The sequence below is a fragment of the Rana temporaria genome, chromosome 5 (assembly GCF_905171775.1).
Source record: "Rana temporaria chromosome 5, aRanTem1.1, whole genome shotgun sequence".
In the NCBI taxonomy this organism is placed as follows: domain Eukaryota; kingdom Metazoa; phylum Chordata; class Amphibia; order Anura; family Ranidae; genus Rana; species Rana temporaria.
In genome coordinates, this window is record NC_053493.1 from 314657813 (window position 1) to 314677868 (window position 20056).

The 20056-nt window shown below is 44.7% G+C and overlaps 1 protein-coding gene across 1 annotated transcript in view; it reads right to left on the reverse strand.

Annotated features, from left to right (window-relative positions):
* PRKDC (protein kinase, DNA-activated, catalytic subunit) overlaps nt 1–20056 on the reverse strand; it is a 677570-nt gene that overhangs the window by 110579 nt on the left and 546935 nt on the right. The window contains exons 72-73 of the mRNA XM_040354170.1: nt 14274–14452; nt 14002–14179 (exon numbers count right to left, since the gene is read on the reverse strand). Of these exons, the coding sequence (XP_040210104.1) occupies nt 14002–14179; nt 14274–14452 (357 nt within the window). The remainder of the gene's footprint in view (nt 1–14001; nt 14180–14273; nt 14453–20056) is intronic.

The window sequence follows — 20056 nt, forward strand, 5'->3', positions numbered from 1 at the left end:
AATAATCTTGGCTCATAAGCCAAGTCCCTTACCCTTTGCATTAATGTTTCGTTTCCCAGGCCTATTCGAGAGAGTCCGCCATGCGAGGCCGAGTGACACGAGTAACATCTCTTGTCACCATGTCTCTCCCTCCACACATCACGGAGTCCCATTTCTGAAAGCAACAAAGCAAATGTAGTTTTACCAACTATCTGTTCTGTCGCCTTAGGTATCAGACATTCTATCCAATCCCCGATCCAGGATATTGTTAAAACCCCCCAATGCTAGCACAGGGGTATCTGGGTATGAAGCCATAAATTGTGCCAGCCTTCTCAGGGGAACCGCAGAAAACAGGGGGGGGGGGGAGAGAGACATAGATTGCAGCAATAATACATGTTAACTTATTAAGTTTGCATAACAGGAAAACGAATATGCCTTTTTCGTCCACCTGTTGTTGAATACATTCAAACAAAGCATTTGCAGACACCATTACGCTGACCCCCCTAGAATAGGAAGAATATGTGAAATGGTACTGCCTCGAATATTTGCGTGAGCTTAGCCGGTGGATAGTGTCCGGCCGCAGATGCGTTTCCTGTAAGCATATTATCTGAGGCTGCAGCATATCAAAGTATCTAAACATTGCGTTCCATTTATCTCTATCCCCTAAACCCCTGATAGTCCATGTCATAAGTAGTACTCCCTTCTTTGTTACCTTATTCATTGAGACTTATCAAAAACAAATTATACTTAAAATTACTAAAACAACAAAGGAAGAAAAGCTTACAAAATTTCCCTCTGTTATGGTATGTAAAAACAAGAAATCTGACAGTAATCGTGTTTCTCTATTAATACTCCTATATCGTCTGGTGCGTGCATAACTCATATCTCGCCACCTTACTGTTTGTGATTGTGTTTTGTAGATTATTGTTTAGTGATTATCTTTTCCCCCCCTTCCTACCCCAACCCCCCACCGGCTCATCTAGGCCTACCCCCAGGGTTGTACCTATAGCCTCACTACAGCTCATACTCCTCCACTCTTCTCTCACATACCTCCCTACCTCACCCATACCCGTTTGCTCCTTCCTTCTACCATACATCTATACTCCTTTTATACCTTTCCTCCCCCCCCCTTTATAGTTGACTTTAGTGCTTCCGTGCCTCTTCCATGCTTCTTTTTGTGTTTATTCAGAAAAAAAAAAAAGAAAAAAGGAAAGCATACCCAGCATTTAATTCTAGTTATTTCCTTCTTCCCCTAAACGTCCACACCACTTTATATTAACAGCAGTTTTCTTAGAGCCTCCATACTCTCACCCTACTGCTATATTATACAAATCTATGCATTCTGTGCTTTTTCATTATAACTAAAAAAACACTCTTATGCTACTACTAAATTGTGCAAATTTGTGCATTATTCAAAAAAAAAAAAAAAAAAAAAAAAATTAGGAAGTTCTCAAAGCCAGTCCTGTTCTACTCTTGGCTTATATCCCAAGGAGAAAAGATGGTTTTAAAGGTCTGTCTTGTTTTCTTCGTACCATCTTTCGCCATTACTCGCAGGCGTGCAGGGTAAAGTAACGCATAGTCTAATTTATGTTGTTGAAGCATTCATTTGACAGGGATAAATTCTCCTCTTCGTCTCTGCAGGTCTGGGGAAAAATCCTGATAGAATGAGATTCTCGTCCCATTAAAAAAAATATCTCCCTTTTCTCTGGCCTTCCGAAGCAAAGTCACTTTATCAATGTAGTTAAACATTTTAATAAGTAGTGGCCTGGGATATTTATTTGCCGGTTGAGGCTTAAAGGGGGTACGATGGGCTCTCTCAATACCAAAAAATGGTGAGAAGGATATAGCCCCAAAGACCTCCCTAAACCATCCCTCCAAAAATGCTATTGCATTAGCTCCCTCACTCTGTTCAGGCATGCCTATTATCCCAACGTTGTTTCTGCGATTTCTGTTTTCTAAATCGTCAATTCTTGCGGCGTGTATATCCATCTGTTTCTTCATATCAGTAATTACTTGTTTAAGGGGAGAAAGATCATCTTCCACTGTACTGAGTCTCTCCTCCAACCCAGTCATTTTTTCCACAGTCTTACTCACCCTATCCCCCATTGAGAGGAGCTCGCCCTTAATGCCTTTAAGCTCTGTATCCAGGCCAGTTATTAAGTCTCTACAGGCATTAATAGCATGCAACAAATCCCTCAACGTAGGCTCCTCCTCCCTTTCTGTGGGGGCTCCCTCCATGTTGGTCTGAGCTGTCTTAACAGGGGGTAATACAGCAATTACAGTAGTTACAGTGTTGATTTTTCCTCCCCCTGCCCCTTTGGTACTCACAGTTATTTTAATTTAGTGACCACACTCAGTTGGGAGACACCTGGCAATATCTGAGGGCCAAGTGGATCCAGTGGTAGCAAGGCAGATTTTTCCCAATTAATGGCCAGGCCTGAAAACTGTCCAAATTCCCAACCATTTTCATCACTCTGTCTAATGAGGCTCCAACATCCCCTAGGAAAAACAGAACATCATCTGCAAACAATGCAATCTTGTCTTCCCCATCTGTCTTCTAAACCCCCTTATGTCCGTCCTCGCCCTGGCCATAATTGCCAGGGGCTCCATCGCGAGGGCAAACAAAAGGGGGGACAGGGGACACCCATGTCTCGTCCCTCTCTCCAAGTGAAACACTTCTGACAGCTCGTTGTTTATTCTGATTTTAGCTCTTGGTTCGCTGTACAGTAGTTTAACCCAACTAATAAAAAAAGGCCCAAAGCCAAAGTCTTCCAGCACTTTCCATAGATATGTACATTCTAGGCTATCGAAAGCCTTTGCAGGGTCGAGAGACAACACCGCTCTAGAGCCCTCATTGTCTATTGGTGCCTGTAAATTCAGAAAGAGCCTTCTAATGTTGGTGCTAGTTGCCCTGCCTGGTATAAAACCTGACTGGTCTGGGTGGACTAGATAATTGATACATCTATTTAAACGAGTTGCAAATACTCTGGCCAGGATCTTTACGTCAGTACATAATAGAGAGATTGGACGGTAGGATGAAGGGTCCAGTTGGTCCTTCACCTCCTTGTGAATTACGATGATGGTCGCTTCCGACATTGAACTAGGAAGTGCCCCCCCGCTTGCTGCCCCCTCCAATGTCCTAAGCAATTCTGGAAGCAGTACCTTCCCATAGCGTTTGTATACCTCTATTGGAAGCCCATCTGGGCCTGGGGATTTCTGGTTAGGCATTCCAGTCACTGCTTGCTGTATTTCCTCTAGGGCGATTGGTGCCTCCAAGTCCTGCTTGTCCTTAACTGGCAGGGTGGGGACTGTTATTGCCTGAAAGAAAGTTTCCATAGCTCCACGCCCCGCCCTCGTTTTGGATTTATACAGCGCTTTGTAATACTCGCAAAATGTGCGTATCACCGCTTGGCTATCAGTAAAAATTTCTCCCACTGCTGTCCTTATTGCTGGAACATTTGATGTAGGGGAGTTGGTTCTACACAGAAGAGATAGCATACACCCTACTTTCTCCCCCTCACCAAATTGACACTGCCTCTGTAGTATTCGCTTGTTCTCTGACTTCCTCATGATAGCCGTTTAATACTCTAGCTGCTTTTCCAACCATTCTTCCCGCCTGGTTAGAGTGGGCTCCTCGATAAACCTCGCCTCTGCTTGGGTAGTCTCCAGTCCAAGTTTACCCTCTTGCTCTCTACCTTCTCTTTTTGCTCTTGCTACCTGCTGGATCAAAAGGCCTCTTAGAAAAGCTTTCAAAGAGTCCCAGACCACCCCCGTCGGTGCCGACCCCGTATTGATTTGTACATACGCATTCAATTTAGGCACCAGGTTTCCCGAGTCCCTAATCAACTCGAGCCAACCCGGATTAATTTTCCACTCATTGCGGGGAGCCTTAACCCCGATCTTAATCGTCAGCACCAGCGGGGAATGGTCCGAAACCCCTCTAAGGCCGTACTCTATCCCCTTCACCAGGGGCAGTGCTTCCTCGCTACCCACAGCCATGTCAATTTTAGAATGAGTACGATAAGAGCTAGAGTAGCACGAATATTGACGTGTCTGTAGGTAGCAAGTTTGCCATATGTCCCTCATCCCCATTTCCTCCAGGAACCGTGCCAATCGGCCCTCACTTGGTGTGCTGGATTTGTTCCCAGAAGGAAATCTACCCAGGCTTCTATCCAGAACCTCATTATAGTCACCGACAGGTATTACTGGAACTCCCATTTTGTCCAGTATAAACTCAAGGAGCCTATATAGAACATCAAGCATAAATGGAACTGTAATTACACCTGCAACCCCTGCAATATCTGTTATGCCTGCGCCCCCAGCAGTTGGTTAGGCCGCAGCGGAGGTACCCACATTAAGAGATGTGTTGTGTGTGGTTAACTCGTGTAAGGACTACATGGTTAATTTTGATAACCAGTTAACGAGTCTAAAAGAGGAATTGCTATCTATGAATCACGAGCTGCGCAGGACTGTGGTAAGGACTAATGCTTTGGAGGAGAGATTAAGCGCAGTAGAAGATGTTTTGTATCCACTGCAGGGCGAACTCAGGGGGCTTCAGGAGCAAACAGGCCTTCAAGCGACTAAGCTAGATATAATGGAAAATAGACTCCGATAGGAACAACGTGAGAGTGATAGGCCTCCCAGAGCGTTGTGAAGGCCCAAATCCCATAATTTATATGGAGGGGTGGTGCAGGGAAATCTTTGGCGCCAATAGCTTTTCATCGTTATTTTCCATAGAGAGGGCCCATAGGGTTCCCTTTAAGGCACCTCAGCAAGGGGGGTACCCTAGGCCCATGCTGCTGAAGCTTCTCAACTATAGTGACAAGATGACTGTGCTTAAAAGAGCCCAAGAGTTGGGGGACATCACATATAACGGAGTAAGAGTCAATATACCCCGATTTTTCACCAAAACTACAGAAACGCAGAGCTGAGTTTACTTCTATTAACCACTTAAGGACAGAAGGTGTTTTTCAGATTTGGTGTTTACAAGACTAAAACTTTTTTTTGCTAGAAAATTACTTAAAACCCCCAAACATTATATATATATTTTTTCCTAACACCCTAGAGAATAAAATGGCGGTCATTGCAATACTTTTTGTCACACCGTATTTGCGCAGCGGTCTTACAAGCGCACTTTTTGATACCCAACATGTCACGCTTAAAAATTGCGCCCGCTCGTGGCATGGCGTCAAACTTTTACCCTTAAAAATCTCCATAGGTGACGTTCAAAAAATTCTATAGGTTTCATTTTTTGAGCTACAGAGGAGGTCTAGGGCTAGAATTATTGCTCTCGCTCTAACGATCGCGGCGATACCTCACTTGTGTGGTTTGAACACCGTTTTCATATGCGGGCGCTACTCGCGTATGTGTTCGCTTCTGCGCGCGAGCTCGTCGGGACGGGGCGCTTTAAAACATATTTTTTTGTTTTCTTATTTATTTTATCATTTTTTACACTGAAATAAAAAAAAATGTATCACTTTTATTCCTATTAAAAGGAATGTAAATATCCCTTGTAATAGAAAAAAGCATGACAGGTCCTCTTAAATATGAGATCTGGGGTCAAAAAGACCTCAGATCTCATATTTAGACTTAAATGCAAAAAAAAATAAAAAAAATATGTCATATTTGAAAAAATAACAAAAAAATGACTCTTTAAGACGCATGGGCGGGACTGACGTTTTGCTATGGGGACGGGTGGGGGCCATCTTGCCCTCACTCGCATCCCCACACAGCAGCTGAAAGGACCCGATCGCCTCCGCCGCTACCGATGGCTCCAGTAAGCGGCGGAGGGCGCGGGAGGGCCCTCTCCTGCCACCGATAACGCCGTTATCGTTGACAGGACCGCTCACTGAAGAGATGGATATCTCGGTTGTGGCAGCAGCTGCTGCCGTTACCGGGTTATCCATCTTTAAAAACAGGACGTATATATACAGTGGGCGGTCGTTAAGTGGTTAAACAGACTTTACAGAAATATAAAAGTAACATACGCTCTCTTGTACCCGGCTCGGCTGAGGGTAACAGCTCTGGGTAGGACTTTCTTTTTTGATGCTCCGGAGGAGGTGGCCAGTTGGCTGGAGGACAAAAAAACTGAATTATAGCTCTCTAGAGACAGTGAGGCCTAGTATATAAGTTTTGCCCCCCCTCCTAGATGAGGAAAAAGGAAGACAGACATACTTACATTTTTGTTTTATGTTTTTTATTTTTCCCTTCTCTTTTTTTTTTGTTGGTGTTTAATAATGTTTGATATACAGTGCCTTGCGGAACTTCGTGACCTTTTGCCACATTTCAGGCTTCAAACATAAAGATATAAAACTGTAATTTTTTTTGAAGAATCAACAACAAGTGGGACACAATCATGAAGTGGAACGAAATTTATTGGATATTTCAAACTTTTAAAAAAAATTTAAAACTGAAAAATTAGGGGTGCAAAATTATTCAGCCCCTTTACTTTCAGTGCAGCAAACTCTCTCCAGAAGTTCAGTGAGGATCTCTGAATGATCCAATGTTGACCTAAATGACTAATGATGATAAATAGAATCCACCTGTGTGTAATCAATTTACAAATACAGGACCATTCTGGAAGAAAACCTGATGGAGTCTGCAAAAGACCCGAGACTGGGATGGAGATTTGTCTCCCAACAAGACAATGATCCAAAACATAAAGCAAAATCTACAATGCAATGGTTCACAAATAAACATATCCAGGTGTTAGAATGGCCAAGTCAAAGTCCAGACCTGAATCCAATCAAGAATCTGTGGAAAGAACTGAAAACTGCTGTTCACAAACGCTCTCCATCCAACCTCACTGAGCTTGAGCTGTTTTGCAAGGAGGAATGGGCAAAAATGTCAGTCTCTCGATTGTGCAAAACTGATAGAGACATACCCCAAGCGACTTACAGCTGTAATCGAAGCAAAAGGTAGCGCTACAAAGTATTAACTTAAGGGGGCTGAATAATTTTGCACGCCCAATTTTTCAGTTTTTTTTTTTTTTTACGTTTGAAATATCCAATAAATTTCATTCCACTTCATGATTGTGTCCCACTTGTTGTTGATTCTTCAAAAAAAAATTACCGTTTTATATCTTTATGTTTGAAGCCTGAAATGTGGCAAAAGGTCACAAAGTTCAGGGGGGCCGAATACTTTCGCAAGGCACTGTAGATAATGTGTAGCAAGGTTCACCAAAAGATATAAATCCTAGCCCAGGTGAAGAGCACTAGGTGGTTTGACAATTGGGAGAAAGATTCTTTCTTTTTTTCTCTCTCCATTTTTTTTTTTCTTTTTATTCCATCAGAAGTGGAGTGGTCATAGAGATACACACATTTTTAATGTCACTTTAGTAAAACTTATGTAACACTTAGGTAAAATTTGAAAAAATTTAATAATGCTGATATGTTTTTTTTTTATATTTATTAATGATTGTGAAGAAAGGGAAGGCCAGTCCTGTATTTGTGCATCAAAACAAATTTGCCAAGTTGGGTGATGATGTGGAGGTGGCAAACACAGAGGTGGCAGCCCTAGATGTTACTGCTACCCCTAACAGCCGGGAGAGCAACCCATCTAGTAGAGGTGGGGAGGGGAGTGCAGGTAGGCCTAGACAGTTGGTGGTAATAGGGGATTCTATAATCAGAAGGACTGATAGAATAATTTGTCGCCAGGATCGCTTCAACCGAATGGTTTGCCGTCTCCCTGGTGCCAGGGTTCGGCATGTGGTGGACCGGGTGGATAAATTACTGGGAGGGGCTGGGCAGGACCCAGCTGTCTTGGTCCACGTTGGAACCAATGACAGTATACATGGAAGGTGGAGGCTCCTTAAGAATCAATTTAACGAACTAGGCTGCAAGATGAAGGGAAGGACCTCCAAGGTGGTATTCTCTAAAATATTGCCTGTGCCATGCGCAACACAGGAAAGGCAGGGGGAGATTAGAGAGCTGAATGCATGGCTAAACACCTGGTGTAGGAAGGAGGGGTTTGGGTTTCTAGAGCACTGGGCTGACTTTTCATTGGGGTGCAACCTATATGCTAAAGACGGTTTGCACTTGAATGGAAGGGGGTCTGCTGTGCTGGGGGAGAGGTTTATGGGAATGCTGGAGGAGTATTTAAACTAGGATTGAGGGGGAGGGTGAACTAGAATTACATCGGGCACACAGGTCAGCTAGGGGTCAGACATTAATGGAGAGTGGAATGGGGATAGATGGGGGGAGGGTTATGGCAGGTGACAAGAAAGTTCCCATGTTGCAAACAGCCATTGGAAATAATAGTGCCATTTGTACTACTATAAATTATATGAAAAACACCAGAGAAAAATGTAACAATACATTTAAGTGTTTGTTCACCAATGCCAGAAGTCTGCCAAGCAAAACAGGTGAGTTGGAAGCTCTGGCGCATGAGGAGAGCTATGATGTAATCGGTATTGCTGAAACTTGGCTTCAATCCTCACATGACTGGGCTATTAATATTCCTGGCTATGCTCTCTTTCGGAAAGACAGGGTAAAAAGGAAAGGTTCAGGGGTCTGTCTGAGAAGTGACCTCAAAGCAAGCGTGAAAGAGAACCTGGTTGATGGAGAGTGTGATGAGGCTGAAGCATTATGGGTGGAACTGCATACAGATGTGCGTAGTTCAAAATTAATCATTGGAGTTTGTTATAAACCACCCAATGTTAATGAGGAGGTGGAGACTCGGCTCCTTGCACAGATGGAAAGGGCTGCAAGGGCTGGGACGGTGATAATAATGGGGGATTTTAACTACCCAGAAATTGACTGGATTAACAGCACTTCTGGGACAGTTAAAGGACAAAAATTTAAAAACCTATTGCAGGACAATTTTATGGTGCAGTTTATTGAGGCCCCAACTAGGAATGATGCTCTGTGCCCTGATAATCTCAAACCATGCAGAGCTTATTACTAATGTTCAGATAAAGGAACACCTGGGTAGCAGTGATCATAACATGATTTCATTTAATCTATATATATAAAACTCAGTGTGTGTATGTATGTATGTTCCAGCATCACGTCCAAACGGCTAAAGATATTAACATGAACCTTGGCACACATGTTACTTATATGTCAGCAACAAACATAGGATAGGTGGTTTAACCCTTACCCACCCCCATTTGCCATGGTCGGGGTTTTCCTTTAAAGTCCCATTCAACTCTATGGGAAATACATGTTACTTCATAACTTCCAAACGGCTGTAGATATTTCGATAACACTTGGTCACATGTTACTTATATGTCCACTTAAACTATAGGATAGTTAATTTATCCCTTAACTACCCCCATTTGTGAGGGTCGGGGTTTTTGTTTAAAGTCCCATGCAAATCAATGGGAAATGTATGTTCCCACATAACTTCTGTACGCCTGGAGATATTTCAATAATACCTGGTACACATATTACTTATATGCCAAATAAAAATATATGACAGTTAAATTAACCCTTACCTACACCCTTATATAAAAGATGGGTATATTTATATTACTATGATTTTCCTCCCCAAAAGGTTAAGATAGGAAGACCGGGCAACGCCGGGTATTCAGCTAGTGTTAACTATAAGCAAGAAATACATACAGGAAATATTAAAACACTACATTTTAAGAGAGCAAATTTTCCAAGGATGAGGGTTGCTCTCCAGGACTTGGACTGGGAGGGACTATTGGCACCGATGAACACAGAACAGAAATGGGAATTCTTCAAAAAGACTGTGTGGAACCTCACTGCAAAGTATGTTCCCATGGGCAATAAGTTTAAAAGGCTAAAAATAAAACCTATGCGGCTCACGGTCAAAGTTAAAAAAGCTATAAACAATAAGAAAGTAGCTTTTAAAAAATATAAAAATTAAGGAACATTAGTGTTGTTTAAATGTTACAAAGAATATAACAGGATATGTAAAAAGGAAATCAAGGATGCAAAAATTCAAAATGAACGACAGATTGCAAAAGATAGTAGGACAAACACCCAAAAAATCTTTAAATATATTAATAGTAAAAAGGTGAAGTCTGAGCATGTAGGCCCCTTACAAAATAATCTAGAGTGGGTGACTGGGGACAAAGAGAAGGCAAATTTATTAAATGCTTTCTTCAGCTCTGTGTATACAATGGAGCATGGGGGAGGGGCTCATGTCCAAAATGGGGGTGGGAGTGACACAACCCCAAATCCACAATGGCTCAAAAGTGATATGGTCCAGAAATATTTAGACAGAATAAAGGTGGATAAAGCACCTGGACCTGATGGCATCCATCCACGGATCCTAGGTGAGTTGAGCTCTGTCATTTCAAAGCCACTGTATCTAATATTTAGGGACTCATTAATGACAGGAATAGTACCACTGGATTGGCGCAGGGCCAATGTGGTGCCCATATTTAAAAAGGGAACAAAGTCTTTACCAAGTAACTATGACCTGTTAGTCTAACTTCTATAGTTGGGAAGATGCTGGAACGTTTAATAAAAGGTCTCCAGAAACCTCTGGTGTCTTGCGCAAATTGGGACATGCAAGTATGCGTCCTTCCAAGGACGCCAGAAAGTCTCCCGGATGTAGAGGAGCCACCGAACGAATTGATTCCATAAAGAACTTCCGTACAATTACAAAGGCATTTAGGGCTTTGATGTGCAAGATTGGACAGACTCCGTCCTCCTTCGGGACAACAAACATATTCAAATAAAAACCATGAAACCTCTCGTCCTGTGGAACTTAGCAAGTCTCGCACTGCCCCCAATAGGGCAGACCAACGAGCCGGAAGGAGAGGGAGATTTAAGGGAAAGAATCTGTTCGGCGGACAGGAAAGAAACTCAAACTTGTACCCCGAAGTGTCCACGTCGCAGACCCACTGGTCGGAGAGCAGGGAGGTCCACCGAGCTGTGAAACAACAAAGCTGTCCCCCCACCTATGATTCGGGCGGGGGGAAAAACTTCATACGGTGGTGGGTTTGGTTGCCGGCTTGTTTGGCTTACGCACCCAGGGACGCTTCTGTCCCCCAGCTGAGCCTTTGTCCACATGGGAGGGTCTACCCGCGGGCCCCTGACTGACGAAAATACCGCTTCTGAGAGAGGAAGGACCCAGCTTACGGTGCGGCTCCTTTCCCTTGGTGCACTGAGGGAGGAGAGTACTCTTACCTCCAGTGACATCTTTAATAATGTCGTCCAGCGAGGTACCTAAAAGTCTCCCACCCTTGAAGGGTAAATCTGCCAAAGCTTTTTTAGATGCTTGGTCAGCGGACCAGCATTTCAGCCAAATCAGGCGGCGCAATACGACCGCAGATACAGAGGCTCTGGAGATCAAGGGGGCCGCATCCAGAGTGGCATCGCAGACATATACAAGGCCCTGGACCAACTGGTCAGCCAGTTTTACACACTCAGTAGGGAGCTGATGCTCCTCCACAGTCTGGTGCAAAATCTTTGCCCATTCAGTGAAAGTCTGAGACACCAAAATAGGTTGCAACACAGACCCCAGCATGGTAAACATGGAGCGGGTTATCGCCTCAGCCCTCCTATCAGTATGGTCCTTGAAAGCAGGGGTCCCTTCCACAGGGAGCGTGGTTACCTTATTCAACCGAGCGACCGGGGGGTCAACCACCAGAGGAGAAGACCATTTTTTCAGGAGGCTGTCCTTAAAAGGGTAACGGACCACCAGGCGCTGAGGGACCACAAAAGGACTTCTGCGGCTTTTCCCATTCCTTATCTATGAACTTATCAAAGAAGGATACATAAGGAAAAACTTGTACAGAGCTGTCCGATTTGTGCGACCCAAAAGAGACTGACCCCTCTGTGGACGCTTCAGCTGCACCATCCAGCTTAAGGGAGTCCCTCACAGCATTGATAAGCGCACTGATAAGTGCCCTGTCCTGCACTGACCCGGGCCAGGGGTCTTCCTCACAAGGAAGGCCCAGGTCCACATCCTCCAATAACCCAGAACCGGGGACCTGTGCCACAGCCAGGCCTGGGTCTGAGTCAGAGCATTCCCCAAGAGATGGCGGGGGGAGGGGGCGCTTTTTACCCCCCTTATGCCCGCATGCCAATTCTACCCTGGCAACAAATGATTCCAGGACTGCCGACAAAGTGTCCATGGGAACTGCAGGCGCACCAGCTGCCACCTCTGGCATGTTTGTGGAAGAAGGACCAGACACTGACTCCATAACACCACAGACAGCTCTCAGGGACCAATTCAAGACCTGAAAAGTCCACCCTCCTTGCTGCACTGACCGGGGTGGGGTTACCCAGGGGACTCACCAACCCAGCAAGAGACTGCTCAGCGCCGCTGCCCGCCCTCTGTACACAGCGTGTGTGAGAAAAATCTGTCAGCAAAATCTGTAAGGAGATTTGTGCTGCGCGCTGTTCAGGAAGCCAACACTAGAGGCCACAAACACACACCTCAGTGAAAATGGCTGCCCGCAATATCAACCTGCGCCACAGCGCGGCCACAACAAAATGGTTGCCACTGGGAAAATACAATAGAAGCAGCAGGTATACTAAAAATGGTGGCGGCGCACCGCGATGTAGATTAGAAGGCCGAGGTAGGAAACTTCCCCGAGGCATAGCCCCCCCCTCAGAAAAAAACAGGCCCCGACACCCCACAGAGACCCGGAGTCCGCCCCGGTCGCAGCGAGCTCTTTAGAGCAGAAGGGGAAATGTGACAGAGAGCAGGGAAAGGGAGTATGGGAGAACCCCCTAATCCCTGGAATGCCCAGCTGTTCCAATCCACCGAGGCAGGAGGGACTGTACTTGCCCGTCCATGCAAAGACCTGCTGGTGTGTTCCTGACAGGCCTACAACCGAGTTGGAGTAGCTGTCAGCCCGGTGCACTGTGAGTGCGACAACAAAACAGGGCAGTCATGTGTGGACCCTGGAGAAAAAAGCCCACCGGCCACCCCTGAAATCATGGGGTATGTCGTGGCCGACCCAGCGCGTAGCTAAGGTCTGCTCACGCTCAATGGCCGGACTGGGGAGACTACAAGAATCTATATATCCAGCCGGCAGTTGATAGAAGAATCACAAAATAAAATAAAAAATTTCTTCAGGGCACTGGGCCCAAAGGGAGCCGCGTCCTTCTCCTCTGCTAGGCAGGAAAAAAAATGAGGCTGCAGGGCTATGTCTGGAGGGACCGCGCCCCTGGCAGGGCTGTTCAACTCTGTTAAAGTAACATGTATTTAAATATCAAACATGTCCTGCTTAGTCCTCTCCTATGAACAGGAACATAACCCATATGTCAAGACTAGTGAAGGCTGTGTCCATCCATGGACGAAAAGAGAAATTATTACTTTATTATTATATGTGAAATTGAGTTTGCGCTGTGCTTTACAATTTAAAGGGAGACAGTACAATTCAAGACAAGATGGTTATGTGAGCCTTCTTGTAATGACTTAAAACTCAAAAGGGGAAGCATGCGATAAAAAAAAGTTAAAAGCTCTGTGGGAATGAGTTAATAGAAAGAAAAATGTCAAAACATTTCAAACAGCAAGGTGCTGCTGAGAAGATTCAACAGGTAGGCTTCATTCAAATGGTGGACTTTACTACCTTCAGAAAAGTGACATGTGGTGGATTACTTTTCAGAGGTCATTTGCAAGGGTTCAACAGACGACACTGTTCCCTCTTAAATGCCTTTATTTTTATCCCAATGAGGATTTTAGATTGAAATGTGCTGCAGGGGTGTTCCAATCATGTGGCTGTGGCACAGTCCCATTATTTTAATTAGTGTGCTTGGCAATTGTGATGCCTGCCAAATTTCTCCAAAGCGGTGAAGGTATGACACTGAACAGACCCAAGCAGCCATCATGTCTGTTTGGTGGGAGGGCAGTAAAAAGGCAGATCAACCACTTATTTTTACTGCCCCCTTGCCGTCTATGCGACTGAGGTCTTTTTCATGTAAATACATTTATAGCCGAACTTACAGGCCTGGTAAGATGTACACCACTTATTGAATACATATTGTTGCTGAGGTCTAGATATTTACTCAACTGACACTCTAAACAGCAGGTAGTACTAGTTCTGGAGCACAGATCTGCCCACCCCCGCATACCGAATACACAAAGTAATACCTGATTGGGCAACTTCTTTCCGGAGATGTGCGTCACAAAAGTTCACCAAGGTCATATAAGCTTCAATGACTCCTTTGTTGTCAGTGTGTTCCTTAGAGCACGATTGTTCCTCTTCTGAGGCTTTTCTAACTGCACACTTCAAGTAATGCAGAGATTTTCTATACAGCCCTGCTGCTACCTGCAGTTTATAAGGTAAATAAGGAAATTGACAACTGCGTTAATGAAAAGGTTTGAGTAAACATTTTTAAAAATCTGATTAGATGGATGCCTACTTCATCTGCTGATTCTGCAAGCTGTATGACTCTTCTAGCCCTTGATTCCTCAATTCTATCCAGGCTGTCCGGCTCCTTGCATGTTGCATCTCCCATGATTCTGTAAGTGGCTCCCAGTAATATGTTATGATATTTGGATGCACTTGGGTTGTTGTTCAGATATTCTAGACTTGTCTCCTCTGTTACATTGGAAAACAGTAACTATGCTTAACATATATTTTGTATAATGTATAGTAGTATGTATAGCATATAGAATTGTATAGCAAAAGTTCTCATCAGTAAAGCAAAGAGAATATATAAAGTGTAAATTAATTATAATCTACCTGTATATTTATGTTGGAATAAGAACGTATGACAGATATTGCAAAGCAGACTGTCAAAAGGCTTTGGGTTATCTTTTCACTTATGGCTCTATTAGACGTGCAAAGAAATTTAAGAGCACTTTAACACACCTAATGCGTTTAGACACGTTAAGCGCGTGTTTTTGATGCATTTGGGTTTAATTTAAAATCGCCAGATGTCCCCCTCCTTTTTTTTGTATAGATTTCTGTATTATTAGCTGGGCTAGTAATGCTTTCTAAACGCATCTCAAATGTGCTGAAAACACCATAGGGGTGTTTGTGATGCAGTGCGTTTACATTGATATCAGTGGAAGCGTTTAAGAAAGGTCCAAAAGCCTGGTAAAAGACACATCAGGTCAATTTTGACATGACTTACTAATGCAACCATGTGAACAACACTGGGAACCAGGGCCGGTACAAGGGGTGGGCAGGAGGGTCAGCTGCTCCTGTCGCAATGGTTTATTGCAGGGATGGGGGGGCACCCTGACCCTAACCCTAAGGGAAATAGGGGGCGCAGTTTGGCATCTTTGCCCTGGGCGCTTGATGACAAAGTTCACAATTTTGACAATTCTCAGAGCTTCAAAAATGCTCATGAAATGTCTACTCTTTAACCTAGTGTAAACTTAGCCTTACCCTGCAATCAATCATCTAGTAATTAGCTGGTATACCAGTTTATTTAAAGGAAACAAGATTCCAGACCTTCATACCATATGAGAAGAAATTAATTCCCGAAACAGAAAAAAACAGCAATGCACTTTCACTGATAATGTGGTCAGCATTTGCACTGGACTTCTTCTGCAGCATGTCTGTAAATTCCTCCATCATTTGTATTCACAAACGGAAAGTTTTTTCAGGTTGTAAGAAGACTGATGCTACTCTAAATTCATATAATTTTTAATAAGCATATTTGGGTGTTCATAGAATGTTGGCATTAAGTTATTATATAATGATTTGTTTTGAGCAAGACTTAATTTCACAGGGGGCATGATCCTCAGTCAATCATGTGACTGTTCTTTAAAAAAAAGAAAAAGGAACAATTTTTTTATTAAAATTATTGATATAACATACTTAAATGCTATATATATACCATCGAAAATGTCCCAGTAACATGGTAAAAATTTTAATTATTTGTATACAGTTTCTGCACAAAACACTTTAAGGCTCCATGCACTTGGGTGTTTTTTTTTTTGCCAAAGCTCCTAAACTAAATTCCATGAAAGCCAATGTGTACACATAGGCTTTTAGCAGATCTTAGGAGCTGCTGCAGATAGGCGAGTTTCAACCACTTTCTTCGTAACACAGAAAAATCGAATTTAGGATAGGCACATTTCGACCGACGGCTGCGGGAAAATGCAACACTGTGGTATATGTAAGTAGGGTGTACAGGCTGGCACTTGGAAGCACTTAACCACTTCCCGCCCAGTCAATAACAGATTGACGCCCGGGAAGTGGTTCTGAAGTCCTAACTGGACATCTATTGACGTCCTGCAGGATTTCATGCCCGCGCGGCCGTGGGGGCGCGCAGCGCGGCGATCAGTGATGCGGGGTGTCAATCTGACACATTGCATCTCCGATCTTGGTAAAGAGCCTCCGGCAGAGGCTCTTTGCCACGTGATCAGCCGTGTCCAATCACGGCTGATCACGATGTAAACAGGAAGAGCCGTTGATGGCTCTTCCTCACTCGCGTCTGACAGATGCGAGTTGAGGAGAGCCGATCAGCGGCTCTCCTGACAGGGGGTGTTCGCGCTGATTGTTTATCAGCGCAGCCCCCCCCCCTCGGATCACCACACTGGACCACCAGGGAAGGAAAAAAAAAAAAAGAAGGGGGGGCAATAAAAAAGAAAAAAGAAAAGGTCAGTAATTTTTTTTTAAAAAGGGCAGTAAAACAAAAAAGATGCCAATCAGTGCCCACAAATGGGCACTGACTGGCAACATGGATCCATCAGTGCCACCCCACAGTGTCCATCAGTGCCACCCCACAGTGTCCATCAGTGCCACCCCACAGTGTCCATCAGTGCCACCCCACAGTGTCCATCAGTGCCACCCCACAGTGCCCAGCCATGCCCAGTGCCCACCTATCAGTCCCCATCTGTGCCACCCATAACTACCCATAAGTGCCTATATGTGCCGCCTATGAGTGCCCATCAGTGCTGCCTATGAGTGCCCATCAGTGCCGCATACCAGCACCGCCAATAAGTGCTCATCAGTGCCGCCAATCAGTGCCCATCAGTGCCACCTCATCGGTGCCCATCAGTACTACCTCATCGATGTCCATCAGTGCCATCTCATCGGTGCCCATCAGTGCCGCCTTATCAGTGCCCGTAATTGAACAAAAAACAAAAAAATTAACAGAAAAAAATAAAAGTAAATTTTTTCAAAATTTTCAGTCTTTTTAGTTGTTTGCGCAAAAAAAATACCACCAAAAGAAAGCTCTATTTGTGGGGAAAAAAGGACGCCAATTTTGTTTGGGTACAGTGTAGCATGACCGCGCAATTGCCATTCAAAGTGCGACAGCGCTGAAAGCTAAAAATTGGCTTGGTCGGGAAGGTGCCATAAGTGCCTGGTATGGAAGTGGTTAAAGGGCTTGTAAAGGTTATTTTTTTCCTAAATAGCTTCCATCACCTTAGTGCAGTCCTCCTTCACTCTTAACTCATCCTTCGATTTCGCTTTTAAAAGTCCTTATTTCTTCTTAGAAATCCTCACTTCCTGTTCTTCTGTCTGTAACTACACACAGTAATGCAAGGCTTGCTCCCTGGTGTGGAGTGTCATGCTCGTCCCCTCCCTTGAGGGGGCGGAGCAGGAGAGTCAGGATGCTCTCTACGTTGCAGATAAAGGAGCTGTGTGTTAGTGGGCGTCCTGACTCTCCTGCTCGCCCCCTCAAGGGAGGGGGCGAGCACGACACTCCATGCCAGGGAGAAAGCCTTGCATGACTGTTTGTAGTTACAGACAGAAGAAAAGGAAGTGAGGATTTCTCAGGAGAAATAAGGACACTTAAAAGCAAAATGGAAGGATGAGGTAAGTGAAGGAGGACTGCACTAAGGTAAAGGAAGCCATTTAGGGAAATTTTTTTTTACCTTTACAACCCCTTTAAGCTCACAATTCAAGAAAATATAGTCAACTTGATTAGCAAATCGTGTTTCCAATCACTATGATCAGTAATTTTTTTACTCTCAAGAACAAATCTGATAGACATTATTTGATCTGAAACTTTCTATCCTAGGGGCCCTTTCTGACTTTCTGCTTTTTTCCTAAGGCCCCTTTTACACTGATCTGCTATGGTTCCCCATGCTGGTTACTCGCGTTTTGCCATGGACTTCTATAAGAGTGGACCAAAAGTCCTGCATGCAGGAAATTGCAGTAGATCAGTGTGAAAGGGGCCTTATCTACCATTGGCTCTCTTCTCATACTCTATATAAAGTTATGAACAAATACCAAAGCCTTAAAGCGAAACAAAACTCTCTCAATCAACATTGACTATTTTTAATCTTTTTATTTCTCCCACTCTTTCTACACCAGAAAGTCAAACATAAATCATATACCAAATAAAACTACCGTGTAATTACCAATTACTGTGCTTAAAACAAATATATAACATAGAAATTGTCGTTAAAAAACAGTCCTATGCCAACCAATGACACTGCTTAGTCCATTAATGACTAATTAGTAATAATGTCCCAATAAAAATGTGAAGTGCAAATTCAGCAGGATTTCTTCACTCTGCATGCAATCTTGTTCCAAAGTGACAGTGTGTTCCTTCACCATAAAGAATATAACCTGTCGGGTTATAAGATAAATGCGGCCAAGTCGGTAGCTCTCCCCATTAACATCCCCGACGAGGAGGTTCGACATCTGATGCAGTGCTTTCCCTACCACTGGGCTACAGCGGGGCTGAATATCTGGGGGTGCAGATCACCCCGTCCTTTGACTCTTTATATAAGGCCAACTTCCCCCCCCTCTATCGCTCCATAAGAGAACTTTTGCAGAAGTGGAGGGCCCATCACATTTCCCTTTTGGGTATGGTGGCATCTGTTAAGATGGTCACCCTTCCCAAACTCCTCTATTTATTCCAGACGTTGCCCATACCAGTCCCATACGCGGACCTACGTAAGCTCCAAGCGGATCTGGTCCGCTTCGTCTGGAATTACGGGCGACACAGAGTCCCACGAACGGTCTAGACAGCATCCTGCACTGACGGGTGATTGGGGTTCCCTGACCAGCTTAAATATTATCAGGCAGCTCAGCTGCGCGCCGTTGCCTCTTGGTTCCCTTAGCGCTCTTATAATATATGGACACAAATCGAGAAAATTTGGATGGCTCCCGCACACCCGAATAGCTTACTGTGGAATGCAGGCGCGGAGGTGGATCCGGGCCGACTCTTGGGGCCCATGCTTCACCTCAGGACGCTTTGGCGCAGACTGTCCCGGACGCATAGCCTGAGCTCGGAGCGGTCTCTTTTGACCTCCTTCCTGTTCAACCCCAGGATGCCTGATAGTTTGACCCATCAGATGTCGTCGCCTTGGGCGTCGCGTGATCTTTTTCATTTTGGCCATTTAGTGGACCCCATAACACGGAAACTCCTATCGTTTTCCGATTTGCAAAAGAAATTTGACCTACCCCGCCAGGTGTTCTATGGGTATCTGCAGATAAGACACTATGCACAATCATTTGCCCCTGGGCTCCAATTCTCAGCGCCAACGCCTTTCGAAAAACTGGTACTGGAGGGATCGGCTCGACGCGGGTTGATATCTGATACGTATCGGTTGCTGAACTCTCGCTCTTTCCCCACCCAGGGTAAGCAAGCATACATGCTGCGATGGGAGAGGGAGCTCGGGGAGGAGATCTCGGAGACAGAGTGGCAGACGATCTGGTCCCAGGCGGCTAAAAGCTCTCTTTGTACGTTGTATAAGGAGAATGCCTATAAAATATTGTATTTCTGGTACATGACGCCGGCTATCCTCCACGCTATCTATCCATCCAGTTCAGACAGGTGTTGTCAGGGAGCCAGGGGAACCTTGTACCACATTTACTGGACCTTTCCCAAGATAGTACCGTTTTGGACGGAGACCCAGCAGTTGCTGTCTCGCCTCCTGGGAGTGCTGGTTCCCTGGTCCCCGAAACTGTTTTTACTAGGAGTCTCAGCCCTGCGGATCTCCAAGTCCTCCAAGAAATTGTTGAGGCATGTATTGACGGCTGCGAGATGCCTAGTTGCCCTCCATTGGAAGCGCCTGTCACCCCCTTCTCAATCTGACCTCTACGCCAGGATCAAAGATATTGAACTAATGGAAAAAATGACTGCCAGGTTACGTGATAGTTTGGACACTCATGATGCAGTTTGGGCGGAATGGCATCGTCGGGAAGATCCGCCTTGAGCCATGAGTCGAGCCACCCCTTAACCCCTCCCCCCCTCTTTCTCTCTCCCTGTCTATCTGTGCTTGCAGTCTC